The sequence below is a fragment of the Podarcis melisellensis genome (assembly GCF_964234715.1).
Source record: "Podarcis melisellensis genome assembly, chromosome: 2".
Taxonomy (NCBI): Eukaryota; Metazoa; Chordata; class Lepidosauria; order Squamata; family Lacertidae; genus Podarcis; species Podarcis melisellensis.
This window is the reverse complement of record NC_138529.1, coordinates 56,565,975-56,582,884: the sequence shown is the minus strand read 5'-3', so window position 1 is coordinate 56,582,884 and position 16,910 is coordinate 56,565,975. Positions and strand designations below refer to the sequence as shown.

Sequence of the window (16,910 nt, the reverse complement as noted above, 5' to 3'; positions counted from 1 at the left end):
CGCTAATCCGCTAAGCTGTCAATGGGCTTGCTTCGCAAGACGAAAAAAAGCTATACGAAGAGCCTCACGGAACGGATTAATTTCGTCTTGCGAGGCACCACTGTATACTTGATAGTGCCAGCTGCCATCTTCAGAAGAAACAGTCGGGGGGGGGGTGGGCAGAAGGGAAGGGTGCTGCAAAAGATGGGCTTCAGTTACCAGTACATGAGTGCTGAAACATTCTTCAAGTAGTCGTCTTCTTAAACCCAACCCCAGTGGTTTATCAAAACATCTCCATTTCTAGTCTTCTATGCCTATAACCCTGTGTCTTTTAAAGTAATCAAACTGCATATGCTTACTTTTCATTTTCCAGGATCAAGTCTCCAATTCCACTTGCTCAAAAGTCCAATATTCTAACAGTTCTAATTACTGGGATCTACCTCAGGGTGGGGATGGTTGTCTTTTGTGGAAGTCTATGGGAAGGAAGGAACTCAAATGTTCCCATGACTCATGATGATGTTGCTCAACATGCATGGGTTTTGGAAAGAATCAGCAGTTCCAGGTTAAGGTTAACCCTGGGTCTTGTGAGCATGGCAAGGGGAAAACATTGTCAGACAGGGACTGGTGAAAGGGAAATACTTGACACTTCTCATTCGCCTAGACTTTCTGGCAAGGTCACTGCTCTTGTCGTCCAGATAGTTTTGGTGGAAGGGAGATCTTGAACCCAGAAGCGCAGGAATTGGGCAGTTATCATCAGAATTCCCAGTGAGGGTTTCAAACACACTTGTTGTCTTCTAGCAGGGGATATTGTCGAAAGTTCCAGCGCTTATACTCTCCCTTCAGAATTTGAGAGCAGAGGCCACAACTAATCCCCTATCCAGGTTGTGTCTCTTTGAAATTATCCTATAATACGCAATGCAGTGAGTACCTTCTATCCCTTCCCTGTTGTCTCATTAAAGAAGTGAGCCACTTCTCTGCATTGTTATCGGTAAACATTGGCGGGGAGGGGTAAAGAATTGACTAACCAGAGAGTCAAGAAGGTAAGATGATAGAAAACCTGCCTTTGACATGTTGGCAGCATCTCCCTTTAACCTCTAAAGGACTCTGTTGTGCAGAGAGTGGGATTAAGCCAGACATTTTCAGTGTTTCTAGTTCCAGTTAGTGTTGCCGCCTTCTCTTTGGTTGTGAAGAAATTTGATGCCAGTGTGGGTTAGAGAGCATCTAAAAGCCTGGCCATGCGAAGTACTTTCGGATGGTTATGGAGCAAACAATAAATTTGCTCCAGCAGGCTAAAGGATACCCTTTGTACTCTTGTGATATTTAAAGTAGAAAAATGTCTACTTGCTGTTGACTGAAGATGATCTATTTGGTATACTGCCTGCTGAAAACATTCTGCAAGGCTAGAAGGGCACAGTTCTGAATATGCCGGGTAGCCTGCACTTTGAGAAAGAGAAGTGTGAGGTGTTTATTTTCTAGCTTAACCTGAGAAGGTGAGTACTGTGAAATAGTCACATTAAAATAGTTGCAACTTTGGTCATAAGAGGTGTGTTTAACATTATTATTTTGTGGACTTTGGATTGTGGCTGTTAGCACATATTGCTCTTAAAGATCATGCCTTAGCATGTTGTTGTTGTTGTTTAGTCATGTCCGACTCTTTGTGACCCCATGGACCAGAGCACGCCAGGCACTCCTGTCTTCCACTGCCTCCCGCAGTTTGGTTAGACTCATGCTGGTAGCTTCGAGAACACTGTCCAGCCATCTCGTCTTAGCATACTGTGTTTTAAATTAAGTTCCAGGAGTTTAATTCAGCTAACTCATTGCATGGGTAGAACAATTTCCACTTGTGCAAAAGAACGTCTCTGTGCTCCCCCAGAGACAGTTTGAAGGGCATGTGTGGCGACAGGGAGGAGAGGTTCCACTCATGCAATGACTTAGTTGGATGCAATTCTTAATTACTATTGCTGAAAAAGGTCAACATCACCATTGCTAAGCAATTGTGTGTTTGCCCCCTTAACGAGACCCTGCATCGTTGTAGTCTGACTTTCTTTACTCAGTCTGCATCCCATATTTAGAGAGCAGTGATACATCTGGGCAAGATAGAGAAGGTATACCAGGCAAGGAAGCACATAACAGTCCATTTTGTAGAATTATAGTCTCCAGTTGCCTGTTTTTGAATGGGCAATCTGGTAGATTACTTTATTTATAAAGCCATAAACAAATCTTGAACATAAGCCAAAAAATACAAGCTCAAAGTAAAAAAAAAAAAATTACAACAGATGATAGCTGAGAGAGCTGCTGCAGAATTTTTTTCCTGCTACATACATACAGTGGTTTTAAATGATTTGTTGAAGTGGTCTTTCCATGACTTGTACATTCAAACAGGCTTTAGGAAATCAAATATGTGATTAAAGAACTGAAATTGTCATATATGAATTATAGACTCAAGAGTAAAACATGAAGGGTAAAGCTTTCATTACAAAAAAACATAAATTGTATTGACACATAAGACTTCATATAGCATTTCTAAAGATCTACTTTTTGGCATTTAAGTGACTTTTTTGGGAATCTGTTACTTGCTGTATGGGATATGGATAATTTGTGTCTTTTGGTAATCCATCATTGTAAACAGTTGCTAAAAACAATGCAGTTGTTCCTAGTTTCATAAATGTTAATCTGCATGCTTATCAACACATTCAGCTCCATTTTTATTTAAGTAGCTATGTACACCTAATGGCTCTGAATCTGTACGTATACTGAGATGCAAATCTGCTTGGGCTGTTGTTGCATAGGCAAGGGGACTACACAGAATTTCAGAGTAGATGGGACAGATTTTTTTCTGGAAGGAGAGAAATGGGGCACTAGTTCTTTTGCACAGTCCTTAAATTGACTTGTGAGATAGGACTATCTTCCCTACTGCTATCTTTCATTCAGTTCTCAGGTTGCATGAATGAAAGCAATGCAAGGAATATGAAATCCAATCTACCCTTCCTCCTTCTGATATATTTCTTTATAGACCTTTTCCTGACAGGGCTCAAGGCAGCTTACATATAAAAATGAGAACCGTTAAAAACATAGAAAATGCCATTGTTGAACCACTCCCCAAACTGGGACACAATAACTTACATTAAATGTATTTATTTGTATTTGTTTTATGAAAAAAAGAAAAGGACTAGCATATGATGAAGGCTTGAAATATGTATGCTGTTTGCAGCTGAATGAAAAATGGAATTGTCAATGTGTTTCAGCAGGGGTGCACTCCTCAATCCACACCAAATTTAAGTCTAAATCTGAGGTATGTATTGTTGAATATATTTCTAATATCAAATTGCTAGCTGGCCTTTCACATATATCTTCTCTACCACTTCCCTGCCATGTTGTGGGGAAAATTCAGGACAAGTGTAGAGTATTTATTACGTGTACAAAAGAAAGTTTCTTACAAGAAAATTGCACTGACTGCAGTTGCAAACTGGTAAATCCTTTTGCATTGGTAGAATATCACCTATCTTAAATTTGTTTCCAAAGCAAAATTTTGGATATATTTTCCCCAAAGTTGGAGAAGCAAACACTGTTTTGAATTGGAGGGACCATTGAAAATAATCCCAACGTGGTTATCTGCTGCAGCCACTGTATTAATAAAATATATTTAAATTTTCTGATACATTCTCTTAGAGATATTGGAGGAAAAGCCTGTCCAGCTTTTTCACTGATTAAAAAGCTCATGGTAACAGATGCCTCATGAGGTTCACACATCTTTTTACTAGATAAGGATGACACACCTTTTTCTCAGGGATAAGAGGACTCCCCCAAATATGACTCCCCCATATTGCAAACCGTTTGAGATTTTGTGCCTTTGCTGCAAAATCATATTTTCAAGTAACTTTTTTTCTTCAAGTAATACAACTGAGTGTAATGTGGCTGCTACCTAGATTTGGGCCTTAGATTTCACAGTTTCTCCTTTATTAGTTTGGTAGGAACATACCACCTTTTAACTAATGATGATTTTAGCATATGTTGTGTGTGTATTCGCATGCACGTATGTACAAGAGGAAAGGCTTTGCCAGTACAGTAAGGGCAGTGATGTGCGCATATTTTGTATATAACAGGAAAAATAACAGGAAAAAACTTGACATTTTTAAAAAATAAGAAATCATGATTGTGTGTGGTATATAAATATTTAACCAGAAAATATACTCTCATATACATACTATATTGATCTCAGAAAAGTTGAGAGTGAAATTAATTCAGGGTGCAGAGATGGGAGGAAATCAAGAATATTTCAGTGATATAAATGGAACATGTCCAGATTACCACATAACACACAAGGGCTTTTTAGATGTGTGCCTCTTTGTGCCAGTGTACTTGTGCTTGCAAAGTTCCACTACAATTAAGCAACATTTTTAAAGATTGTCTAGGAATAGGTTTTGGAATACTGCAAAAAAAAAAAAAAAATACTGTTAAAAAGGGAGGGGGGATACTAGTGCAAACAAGCTTTATATACTGTAGAGCTTATTCCAATATTTAGAAAAATAGTTTAGGCCTTTACGTATTTGCTTTAAATACAAAAATAGATTGGATATTAAAACGCTGCATTCTGATTATACCGCTGCAATAATTGCAATACTGTGCTTTGTGTTCAAAATGATGCAGGTGAAAAGAAGAGACTTCCTGGTTGTGTTAGTGCGCACTTTTTTCAAACAGGAAAGACAGGCTTGCTAAAAAAAAATGGGAACAACAGTATTTTAGTGAGGTTAATGTGAATATGACTCATGTGACCTAGGTTTTTAAGGCTGTAATCCTAGCACTACTCCCATATGTCACCATTACGCTAGTTGAATTCTCAGTGTAGACTTCCGCTAGTGGGACTAGTTAGTTGAATCTGGCCCATATGTTCAGTATCTGGAAGTCGTTTATTTTGGCAAGAAATCTTTTATGTTTGGATTCAGTTTTACCAAATGGTTAAATTGTTTTGGCAACTTTCTGCCCATGATTTCAGTAATTGTGCCAGTTTGGTCAGGCTAGAGAAGTGGTGTTACAGGAGGAAAAGTGAACATGAGTGGTTTGCTTGCATTATATTTGTCACTCCTGCCTGAGGCTACATACCTTTTCAGCTTCATTTGATGCTTTTGAGTTGAATGGAGCATCTCTTGTGTGGTTCAACTTTGTGTCCACACACTGAATTAGGTGCTTGCATGCCCCTTGTATACAAGTGGGTTTATATTAAAACTTGCTGAAGTATAACTGTGAAGGACATAGGACTCATTGCACAGTGAGAGAATAACACCACCTGCAAATTTTAGCGATTCCATAATATGCATTTTCCTATCCTTTCTCCAAGAGGCCACTATTCCTTTCTGCAGTATTTTAATACACATGGCATTCTGTGTGTGTTTGGGTCCTCCAAGAAAAATAACGCACAGGTTGTTGCTTGACCATAGGGCTAATAAGCAGCCATCTTTGCCTTAGCACTGGGAATGCAATGTCGGCAGGGAGCACATAGCCCCCAAATATCATTTTTAAAAATAAAGATTGCACAATAGGCTGAGGTGTTTGAGCAACTAATGGAATGGGACTAGGCTTAGGTTTTACGGCTCTGACAGAAATTGTATCGCATACTATTTCTAACAAGCAGGGCTTACATTGCTAAATTTGTAATATATTCCATGATCTGTGTAACAGTGTTTAGTACAGAGTGAGAAAATTCAGCAATATCAGGAACCCTGCATACTTTTCTAGTCCTTAATGGCTGTCAGCAAAAGCTTAACAATGTGGGGTGGCTTAGTCTGGGTAAGCTTTTGGAAAATAAAAAATGTGCTTAGTAAAATTTATAGTGATGCTGTATGTGTCTAGCTTTTCAGTGCCTTTTATCACTCCTTGGCCTGTCCCAATGACTAGCAGATACAGAGTAAATCATGCAAAATAAGCATTTATGAATTTTACGTAACTAATGCACATTGCAGAGCTCAGTGTCATAGCAGAAAATATTTTAGTTTTTTGTTTGGAATGCAGTAGAATGCCTTTTTTCTTTTTTGCAGCTGCAATCCATTGCTGTAATTTACAAAAGCTACAATATGCTGTTAGGGAGATGTTCAAAAGTACAACATTATTGTTTAGAAAGTGAAAGATGCCTGTGATAAAAGCAAAGCATGGCCATAATAAATGCACACTAAGTTTGTACAGAAACAAAACTAAAAACCCTGCAGAAAGATCCCTGTTTTCCAGAGTGTGTGTATATAATGAATGGAAATGGGGTAATAGAAGAATTGTAACTTATTGTTTAAAGGTAGTGACAAAATAATACTTGACAGTTAAAGGAAGCATGCACTGGCTCCTTTGAAGTTTTATCATTTGATATATTCGTTTTCAAGCAGTGGGTATCTCCTCCAAAATGTATTCAGAATACTTTCACCTGGAATCAACATTTCCCCTCACAAGATGAGGCATCATAATTTATTCCATATATTCTCATGCCAGACAGGTCAGCTACTTTACATTGCCCCTATCAAGCAACTAGGCTTGTGTAAAACAAAACCACGCTGTTCTTTCAGCTGCTTTGGCATACCTGTGTCATATCTACAAGAGGACTATGATTGAAATGCAAATCTTTGAACGGTAAGAAAGAAAAGAATGCCTAACATTTAGCACCTCTTAGCTACTTTTAAAAATCTGGGTGTCCTATTTCAGTTTTAGCTGGTTTGGTAGACAAAGAAATTCTCAAGTTACTGACCAGAACGGAGTTTTATGTCCTTGTTCCTACTTCTGAAGAGAGACACCGTGTGTCCTTACTTACATTATAAAAAGCACTTTCAGTGCTCCAATGTTTTCCAATTGACAGCTTTTTCCTGATTTTGAGACTGCCATTTGATGGCATGGTAGGCTTGTCTCTGGCAGCTTCTACAGGTAGTGAAACCACTCATAAAAGTGCCTGATGAATTTGCCGGCCTTGCTGGTCACTGCTGCATGAGTACTACGTTCCTATTGATAGGACACTGTACCCTGAGGATTCGCTGGGTGCTACAGATGTTTGAGACACTGCTGAGCATTTAGAAGTGAGTCCTGATGTGCTTGTAGCAGTTTTGATACACGTAGATGCAGGGAAAGGACTGGCTTGGTTTTGGTGTGTGAAATCGGCTGGGGCAGCAAGCTTGTCTGAAGTAAAAGCAGTGGATATGCACTGCAGCACATCCAAGGGGGAGGGAGGGGAATCTATAGCACTTCCATCGGAAGAAACTGGGCTGGCACAGCGTCCTTCTCCTTGTAGGTACCGAATGCACTTCTTTTTCCTCCTAAGAACAGTGAAGAGAGTTATCTGTAAATAAAGGGTGAATTTACAGGGTCATATTCTTAAAATGATAGAGTGACAGCAGTCATTACAGTCATTTCTCTGCAGCACACAGAAAAGGCTGGATGAGTGGTGGGAAATACATGTTTATTCTTGTCAGCTCTCTGCTGCACACTCTTGCATCAGAAGCATTTTTCTAAAATACACCGACAATTTGCAGTGTTTACCACTGGGTGGCAGTGTAACTATGGTGCTGCAGCCTGTTTCAGAGTGGACAAAAGTGGAAGCAGATTAGTCTTCTGTGGCATCAGCATACTTGTAAAGGGAGATCAGCAGGTTCTAAGCGTTCTGCTTACGAGTAGCAGCAAAGAAATGGAAAAATTGCAGATATGAAAAGTTTGGTGTGATCAACTGTATTTGCCATCACTTGCAAAATGCCATGTGAATGCAGCGTGAGGATTTTCCATGACTGAAGAAGTTGGAAAGCTACTGCGCACATCAGCTTCTTAGCTTGCTTGCATGAAATAGTGTGCTGCTTTGTTAGAAAGATGGGTCAAATGGTTGTTCCAGAATGACCTTCCCAAAGGGATGTGGCCCTCAAAGACAATGACAGAACTGGGGAGAGGGGAAATTAAGTAAAATGTATGGGGGGGGTCAAGGAATATGAATGGGAAGGAATAAATGCTATTGATTTTTGTGTATTTACCCCACTCCATCTCTTGACAGAATATTTGCATAGATGATGAAGTCACAAATCACTCTTAGCAATTGTTGCAGTTCTACATATCTCTAGGGTGGAGCAGCAGCGTGATAATGTGAAAAAAAGTCTCTCTGTGCATGCATGTGTATGTACACACCACAGATCAGTTAGCCTAGGTACTAAAACCAGCAACCAAATATTATGAGACCAGCCAACAGCAGGTGTCATATGTGTGCAGAGAGCCCTGCTTTCTGTTCCCTGTTGCATAGAAGCCCTCAAACTAGGCCCATTGGTGCAGGTATATCCCATACTCCAAACCTGTCTTCCCTATCACCAGCTACCCTGTGGTCTGCTATATGAATAAAATATAGCAGACTTGCACAGAGGTGGCCATGGCCTGCAAATAACTATTAATAATAATTTTATTATTTATACCCGCCCATCTGGCTAGGTTACAACATATATAAGGAATATGTCCCCCTTGACCCTAATACTCTGCTGGTGGTGTAAGGAAGGCCCCAGCTCATTTGCTTCTGGACTAATCAGTGCTGCACAAAAGCAAAGGGAGTGTTTATTAATTAATGCAAATCATTTTCTTGCATTTTGAAAGGAAAGCTATTAAGACTGGCATTAGTTATGCTGCTGGGTGGGAATCATAAGTCTAGTCTTGTGAGTTGACCTTTTAAATTGCTTTGCATAATTTTAGGCTGAAATTCAATACACAGCCTGCTAGTAAAAGATGACAAGCCACTTAATGGCTAATGAGAATAACTGGATCACCAACTTTTATCAGATAGTGGCTGGAGACTACCAGTTCGTCCTGTAACAAATGCTGTGTTCTGTGGGGAGGTGTGAACAGCAAAGAACTGGCTACACAGTGGCTGCAATGCCCCTTCTATACTGGCCCACTTCAGACAACCAATTTTCTCTTCACTGAAGTCTCCTGATAAAGAGAACAGGACTCCACCCTTTAATGAGAGAAAATGGATGATGGTGATGGCACAAAGGCACATGGGAAGGTTGTTGAGAGCAGGTTTTTGGACCTTGTGATTCATAAATCTAGAAAAACTTATTTTGAAGGGCCGAAAACCACAATATTGGAAAGCATCTCAACAGGTGATCTAATCTAAACCTCCGCCAGCCAGTGCAGGAAATTCCCAACTCCAGATTCCTGGCTATGTGGTCATCCAGACCTAACCAGTGTGATACCCATAAAGGAAGATCTTGCAAGTGTGAAGGTACGTGGAGTCCATGCTACAAGGGAGAAATGAATGCCAACTTTCACCCTTCCTGTTATGTAAAAAAAACCTGAGACATCTGTCTGCACTGGAAGAAACTTGCTTCTGAGTAAACATACATAGGATTGCATGGTTAAGACCCCCCCCCCCCGTCATTGTACTTTCCCATCTCAGAAGTAGAAAGCTTTTAGAAGCATCACTCATAAACAACTCATAAACAGTTGAAATCCATGGAAAACCTAGGCAGGCCATAAGGAGCGCCATTAGTAGTGTTAGGGGCAAGGGCAGCTGCAGAAAAGGGGCATGAAAAATAAAAATTGCACAGCAAAGAACAACCTGCATGGTAAGCAACAAGCTTAGAAAGCAAAGATATCCAATACACACCTGCACGGTCCACACCAGTCCATTTGTTGGTTGAGACCAAAGCGAGCTCTGCATTTCTTAGGAGAAGCAGGATCTGAGGAAGGAGCATGCGTGGTGGAGAATGGGCAAGGCAGAGGCACAAACAGCAGCAAGAGCAGGAGGAAGAGGAAGAAGAAAAGATGCAGCATCAATTTAGCAGCTGGAGACAAAACTAAACAGGCCACATCAACCCAGTTTCTGCTGGAAGCAGCATCTCTTCAGGAAACAAAGCAGGTTTAGGCAAATACCAAAACTAACCTCACACGGGAAGGCCAAGTATGCAGTGACTGGGAGAACAGTGGCATTAGCTACCCCTCCAAGTTTGGTGTCATTTGCAAATTTGACAAACAACCCCTCTATTCCTTCATCCAAGTCATTTATAAAGATGTTGAACATCAACAAGCCCAGGACAAGTGCAGCACCCCACTTGTCATCTTTTCCCAGAATGATGAGGAACCATGAGTGAGAACTCTTTGGGTTCGGTCAATCAACCAGCTACAAATCCACCTAACAGCTACCTCACCCAACCCACATCTTACCGGCTTCCCCGCAAGAATATCATGGGGGACTTAGTCAAAAGCCTTGCTGAAATCAAGATACGCTGTTTCCACAGCATTCCCCTTATCCACCAAGCTTGTAACTCCATTTAAAAAAAAAAGAAAAAAGATTAGTATTGCATGACTTGCTTTTGAGAAATCCATGCTGGGTCTTAGTAATCCCCGCATCCTTTTCTAAGTGCTCACAGACTGTTAAATTATCTGTTCTAGGACATTCCTGGTATGTCAAGTTGACTGGTTAGTAGTTTCCTTCTTTTTTCCACTTTTTGAAGATGGGGGCCAACATTTGCCCACCTCTAGTCCACAGGGACCTCACCTGTTCTATCTGTAGCTAGCTGTTCCCTTACCATCTCTTCTATCCAAAGCACTGCTTGTGCAGTTGGTCTTTCTCCCACTCTGTGCTCCCCCTAACTTTGTTCTAGGAGTTCCCCTCAATCCTATGGAGCAGATTTGGGGAGAGTGTGCATGGGGGTGGGGGCTTGTATTTCACAAGTGGAAATGCTTGCGCTGATGAGATGTTTTAGCCTGATAGCACCCAAAGATATGATGTGTAAGACTCTGTGGGTTAGGATTCTGCCTGCCCTAGAAATCTAGTTTATCCCTTCTTGGATAACAGGTTAAGAATTTGCTACTGTACTGCATTTTAAAGACCTTTTGCTTTCTGCATCTTTGCAGAGAACTAGGTGACTGGGAAACTACAACGGTAACAACTACAAAAGTTAATGGCAAGAGGAGGGGGCTAAATTTGATGTGTCAAAATGCAACTAGGAATGAGCTGAATAGTATTCCTTTTCTCTGAGGCGAATGTCAGAGGAGAGCAGACAGGAGAGACAATTGCAGATAGCAGCAAAGCTAGAAGAAATAGCAGTTAGGTCTCATATGAAAATGAAACACAGATTAAAGTTTATAAGCACAGATAGCAACCCAGTCTACAGATGAAATGGAGGTAGTATTAGCATAGATATGGATTACCCCAGTCACATTAAGCCACAGATGCAAATCCAAAGGGAGATTATAGCTATTGTTCAGCTGCCTCAACTAATCCCCTACCAACATAAACAAAGCGTTGGTTACCAGATAATGTACCGGAGTTTGCACCAGTGGATTTACCTGAGTTGGAGTCTTGCTGTTTTTCTCTTGTTCGTCTTTTCTTTTTCCCCTAGAATCAAAGAGAGAGAGAAAAGGGGGGGGGGGAGAACACAAATCATAAGTGAACAAATACAGGCATATCTTTCCAGAGGGAATAAGGGGTTGTGGCCAAGGCTCCTACTTTCATCCCTTCCAAACTGCCTGCTTCATTTCTGATCACCATGGATTCTTGCTAATCTAGACCCCTTGTATGGTGTGCAATTGGCAATTGCAGGTAGCACCCTCCCCCTAGTGGTCAAAATATGCTCTACAGGCAGTCAGGAACATGTTTAAAAGGTACATCATCTTTACACAAATGCTTCCTCACACTGAAAGAAAACCACAAATGAGATGGATCCACCTATTGCTTTGAATTCTTAATTCAGAAGTAACCCCTCATTAACTCATACTGCAGTATTCTGCCCAGCTGGCTGAGTGGCACCAGCTTGGTAGAGCTTTGGACAGTCTGCCATTTCCAGACCTACATCTTGCATGCAACACTTTAGCTGATTTGGGAGAGGAGCCCCTGGGACCTATAGATGTAAAAGAAGGAAAAGCTACAATTACAGTTAAAAGCAAGAAACCTCTCTCTGTGTGTACACATACATACACCCACCCTTCCCAACATCAGTTAGTATTGGATGTTACTTGGGAACTCTCCCCACCCCCCCAAGACTGGTTAGCTATTTATTATGGCTACTTTTTACATCAACAATTCATGTGCTTTATGCTGTGGCTGAAATTAACATATGCTAAAGGCAGATTTGTAGGGACGTGGGTGGCGCTGTGGGTAAAACCCCAGCACCTAGGACTTGCCGATCGTCAGGTCGGCGGTTTGAATCCCCGCGGCGGGGTGTGCTCCAGTTGCTCGGTCCCAGCGTCTGCCAACCTAGCAGTTCGAAAGCACCTCCGGGTGCAAGTAGATAAATAGGGACCGCTTACTAGCGGGAAGGTAAATGGCTGCGCTGGCTTGCCAGATGCAGCTTGTCACGCTGGCCATGTGACCCAGAAGTGTCTTCGGACAGCGCTGGCCCCCGGCCTCTTAAGCGAGATGGGCGCGCAACCCCAGAGTCGGACACGACTGGCCCGTACGGGCAGGGGTACCTTTACCTTTACCTTATAAAGGCAGATTGCAAATATAAAAAGAGGTCAAAATAGAGAGCATGGGGAGGCCAGGGACCCTCCTCATAAATGGCACTGCCCCACCATACTGGTAGTTTATTCATTAAATTTTTATGCCATCCTTTACAGTACACACACACACACACACACACACACACACACACACACACACAAATCCCAAACTGCACTCTTGTTCATTGTCTCTGATAAAATACTTCTCTCAGATATTATGGTCCCTGGCCATAGCTGGAACAAATTGGTATGAATCCAGTCCCCTTTTCATGCCTACCTGCACATAGATTGTCTCTGGCTTACATTTTGAAATACCGGAAAGACTGCCACTCTTCCCCACAGCTAAGATATATTGAGCTCATAGATGAGGATTGTGCCACAGTCCTTCCTGTGTCCCAAAGTGTCAGAAAAAGTGTGCTGCCACCACAGTGCAATGACCTGGGTTAAGGAGCAAACCTAACTTTCTTTATGCACACACACCAGCCATCTGAACAAAGACCAGCTGCATTCTGTGCATACACGAAGGAAGGTATTTCCAGCAAAAGGTTGCTGTGCATGGGTGGAATAAAGTGGACAGTGATCTCATTTTCAGCAGGCTTGCAGCCTGCACACAGTTACTTTCTCAATGAAAAAGGTCTCTTTAAAATGTATTTTAAGCGGGGGGAGAAATTGGACCGTATTTCAGGAACAGCACATGGAACATCATAGTTAAAAATGAGCTTTGGTCACCAAAGCAACTTTCCTTGAATGAAGAATAATGTCAAAGTAACTATTACAAATAAAAGTGAGATAAACCTAAGGTCTGTTTTTCGTTATTCACATCTTTCTTGCACCAGCATTTGTGATGTCTGCATGCTAGCCTCAGATTTTTCTTGGGTACAGAAACTGCACTCACTAGCAGCTTGAAGAGTGCATAGTATTTGCAAGCTTGGGCAGCCCAGTCCCAGTCCTATTTCATTCAGAAGGAAGTCCCTCAAGAGGACACACTCGTTGTTGTAAACATGTTGAGGACTGCAGCTTTTTTGTTTTCACTTCCAGAGACGAGATTGCAAACATGGAGCACAACAAAGCCTTTTCCATTTTAAGTTCAAACAGTGTTTAAACATGTTTGTCATTAGCGAGGCACAAAAACCACTTCGCTGATGAAAGCAGGCAAAATCAAACCAGATTGTCTTTCCTTACACTCCTCTCCACATAGTATTGATTTTGCTTGCATTGGGAGGCCTACATTATTACGCAGCTGCCCAACACTACAATTAAAACATAATGCTGGTGGCAGTTACTCTCTTACAAGCTCTGTGCCAGTGTCAGCTGTAAGATGGAAACATGTTTTAAATCCATGCGTATGGTTTTGAGAAACTGTCTTGAGTTGCCACATACAGTTTTTGGACTGCCTCTCCAATGCTGAAAAATCAACTCCAACATTCTAAGACAGCTAGTGGTGGTATCCTTATGGACATTTCCCATTGGAATGGCCGTGGGGTTTTGCATATCTGAATGCTTCCCTACATCAAATGTTGCGGCACATGGAAAGCTAGCATGACAAGGAACAAGGTTCTAGCCAAGTGTTCTCTCTGATGTACGAGCTTTCTACTTGCATTTGATTTTTTTATGTGCTCCTCCACTGGCCTCGAGTTCTAAAGACGGTACGGCACATTGTGCTCTAACCTGAAAGCCCAACAGCTGCTTCTCCTCTGCAAACTGGGCTAGAGGGCACCATTTGCAACAGAGGAGCTTTGGGCAGGAGAAGAGCACTTCACCCTTCCCTTCCTTGCCAGCTATCTTCTTCAGCTGCCCCTTAGCAGCAGCTGCTTTCTCCCATTTCTGTTTGCAGCAGAAACACTGGACAGGGCAAAAGCAGCTTGCTGAGTTGCAGAGGAAAACAGACTAGTGGAAAGTTAAATACCTTCCTCCTTCCAGAGCTTCTCTATTGCAAATTGCGCCCCTCATTCTTTGCGCAGGAAAAGCGGAAGATAAAAAGCCAAGTCAGAGCTTGATGTCCTGCACCAAATAACAGGCTTAAGGAGGCCTTGACTGTTGGCTGCAGTCAAGGAAGACGGCACATCAAGCTATTTCTCCTGTGGGAACGTAGGAAGCTGCCTTATACAGTACTGAGTCAGACGGTCTGCACTGACTCAGCAGCTCTGCAGGATTTGAGACAGGCGGTCTCTCCCAGCCCTACCTAGAGTTGCCAGGGATTGAATCTGGGACCGCCTGCATTCAAAGAAGGTGCTCTGCCATGACCCTTCCCCTAAGAAAATCTCAGGTCCTCCTGCCACCAGTTACCAAGAAGAACCAAAAGCCAGATTTCTAGCTGCTTTACCAGCTGCTTCCACTAGAAAGCATCAACTACCAGTAGGCGAGAGGGGAACCAGTACCAGCCTCTCCCATTAGCCTTTTTGGATTAACACAACAGTTGCTCTGTTTACTATTGCTCTCCCTGGGGATAGGATGGGCTACAAAACATGCATGACTCTGGCAGCCTGAATAATTTACTAGGATGGGGGAAGGCAGAAGACCTATGGATAGACTTCTGGAGAGCCCCTTAAGGCTTCCTCCCTTTCAGTTTGGCTGAGGCAAAAAGCCAAGGTGGCTTATCCATGTACATGCCACGTAGGAATGGAATTCAGTTAAGGAAGGGGGTTAGAATGCATGGGCTGTCACCTTAGCGCACAAGCTGACTAGCAAAAGCCACAGGTAAGACAAAATCCTGGCATGGACAGTAGTATCTTAAGAGAGGCAATATGTATGTGCAAGACACACAAACCTTCACAACCCATGATCATTACCAGATACTGGGGACAAACAAGGGGACGGGCACTACCTTCATGCCTTGCTTGTGGGTTTCCTGGAAGGCTCTGTCTGCTGGACCAGATGGACCTTTGTTGGTTGGATCCAGAAAGAGCAACTCCATTGTTATTAAATATATATATTTGTGCGATGACACATCAAATCAGTAGAGTCTGCATTGTTTCCTTGTGGGATGCAAACAACCCATCCTTTGTCTACTTTGCTACATCCGATTCAAATTTAAATAAAATAATGTCCACAGCATTTGCAGTAGATGAAGGGTACGCAGTGGATGTAGCCTACCTTGATTTCAGCAAGGCATTTGACAAGGTGCCCCATGATATTCTTGTAAAGAAGCTGGTAAAATGCGGTCCTGACTATGCTACCACTCAGTGGATTTGTAACTGGCTGACTGAGCTCAGAAGGCCGATTGTGTTCAAAATGAAATTGCCACTCCCCAAAAAAATGTATTTCTTGGTGGTCACCTTTGACCATGTGCAAGGCCAATATGTTCCAGGTCATGGATGCATTGTTTTTACTGCTTTTAAAGGAAAGCCACACTGTCCAACCTGCAAACCCTCAATTTATTTGTTCAGTTCTGTGCAAGGGTTTTCCCGAAACCATGCTCCCAAGGGCAATGGTTTTGTTTTTGAAGCTGATGAGACATTAACGACCTATTTGCCTAAAAAAAGGAAAGTGCTGTCATGAAGCGTCCACTCGCTTCACTGATGCACAAGCTTGCCACGAGCACACATAGCCCACTGATTGTTCCCCTTCAACTCAACAAATTCCACAGCCAATGAGCAATTCTATGGCCATGGAAAAGCTCAGGGCTCCTGGAATTCTGCAGCCAACGCTGGGTTAGGTGGATGCATGAGTGGCAGATGGTTACAGACTCTCACTGCCGTAATGCAGAAGGACATTCGCTGCAGAATTCGCTTACCCTTGCCGCAGAAACCGGCCCCGAGGTGCTGCTGAATTCCAGGGGCCCTGAGTTAAACTTTGTGTGATCACGGGACGAAGAGCCTGAAGAAGACTGAAGAGCAAGGGGGAAAGCGTTAAAAGAGCAGCTGCGGGGAGCACTGAAACAATGCACCAAATACGTACACAAAGCACATCAGGAGAAGCAGACAGAAAAACAACCTAGCAGAGAGCCTATACAGAGAACAGCACCCCAACCCGGCTAATTGAAACAAGCCATTTATGCAGCTGAAAAGGAACCTTGGAAACTATAAGCGCCTCGAGTCACAAAATGGCAGATGAATTTTGAAGGCTTTGGAGGGAGGACACAGACATACATTTATTTTCTTTTTTTAACCGTTGGTATCTACTATTTTGGGTCACATCTGTTGTAAAAAATAGTAACAGTACTGTGGGTTTACAGACAGAATAGTTGTAGCCAGCTAGCAGGTCACCCCTGCTTAGTCTTCACACACCATGAAGCACCTCTTGAAAATCCTGCAGATACTTTGTTGTTGTTGAGTCATTTAGTCGTGTCCGACTCTTCGTGACCCCATGGACCAGAGCACGCCAGGCACTTAGGAGGGGCCAAAACACACACCAAACCTCAAGTGGGCCACATCCAATGGTGCACTTCTGGGAAGGGCTTTTGATCCAGCAGAAGCTTTTGCTAATGGAAAAGTAGAATTTTTGCTGATTTCCCCTGCAGCCTCCTCAATGTCACTCCCTGCCCCCATTCTAGA

At 42.4% G+C, this 16,910-nt stretch overlaps 1 protein-coding gene and 1 long non-coding RNA gene across 16 annotated transcripts in view; one reads left to right on the top strand and one right to left on the bottom strand.

The window, feature by feature from the left end:
* Window positions 1-2,116: 2,116 nt before the first annotated feature.
* Window positions 2,117-16,910, bottom strand: part of TCF7 (transcription factor 7) — a 116,714-nt gene continuing 101,920 nt past the window's right edge. For 4 of the 15 annotated variants that reach the window (XM_081893753.1, XM_081893750.1, XM_081893743.1 and 1 more), the window contains 4 exons: window positions 16,151-16,243; window positions 11,266-11,314; window positions 9,581-9,653; window positions 2,117-7,262 (listed from right to left, as the gene is read on the bottom strand). In XM_081893753.1, the coding sequence (XP_081749879.1) occupies window positions 6,944-7,262; window positions 9,581-9,653; window positions 11,266-11,314; window positions 16,151-16,243 (534 nt within the window). In that variant the 3' untranslated portion in view covers window positions 2,117-6,943. Of the gene's footprint in view, window positions 7,286-8,401; window positions 11,315-16,150; window positions 16,244-16,910 lie in introns of those variants that run through there. The other 11 variants (XM_081893752.1, XM_081893751.1, XM_081893749.1 and 8 more) reach the window with 9 other exon arrangements.
* LOC309360158 lies at window positions 11,308-13,216 on the top strand. Its single transcript, XR_014163939.1, has 2 exons — window positions 11,308-12,041; window positions 12,409-13,216. It is a non-coding gene; the product is annotated as an uncharacterized lncRNA (long non-coding RNA).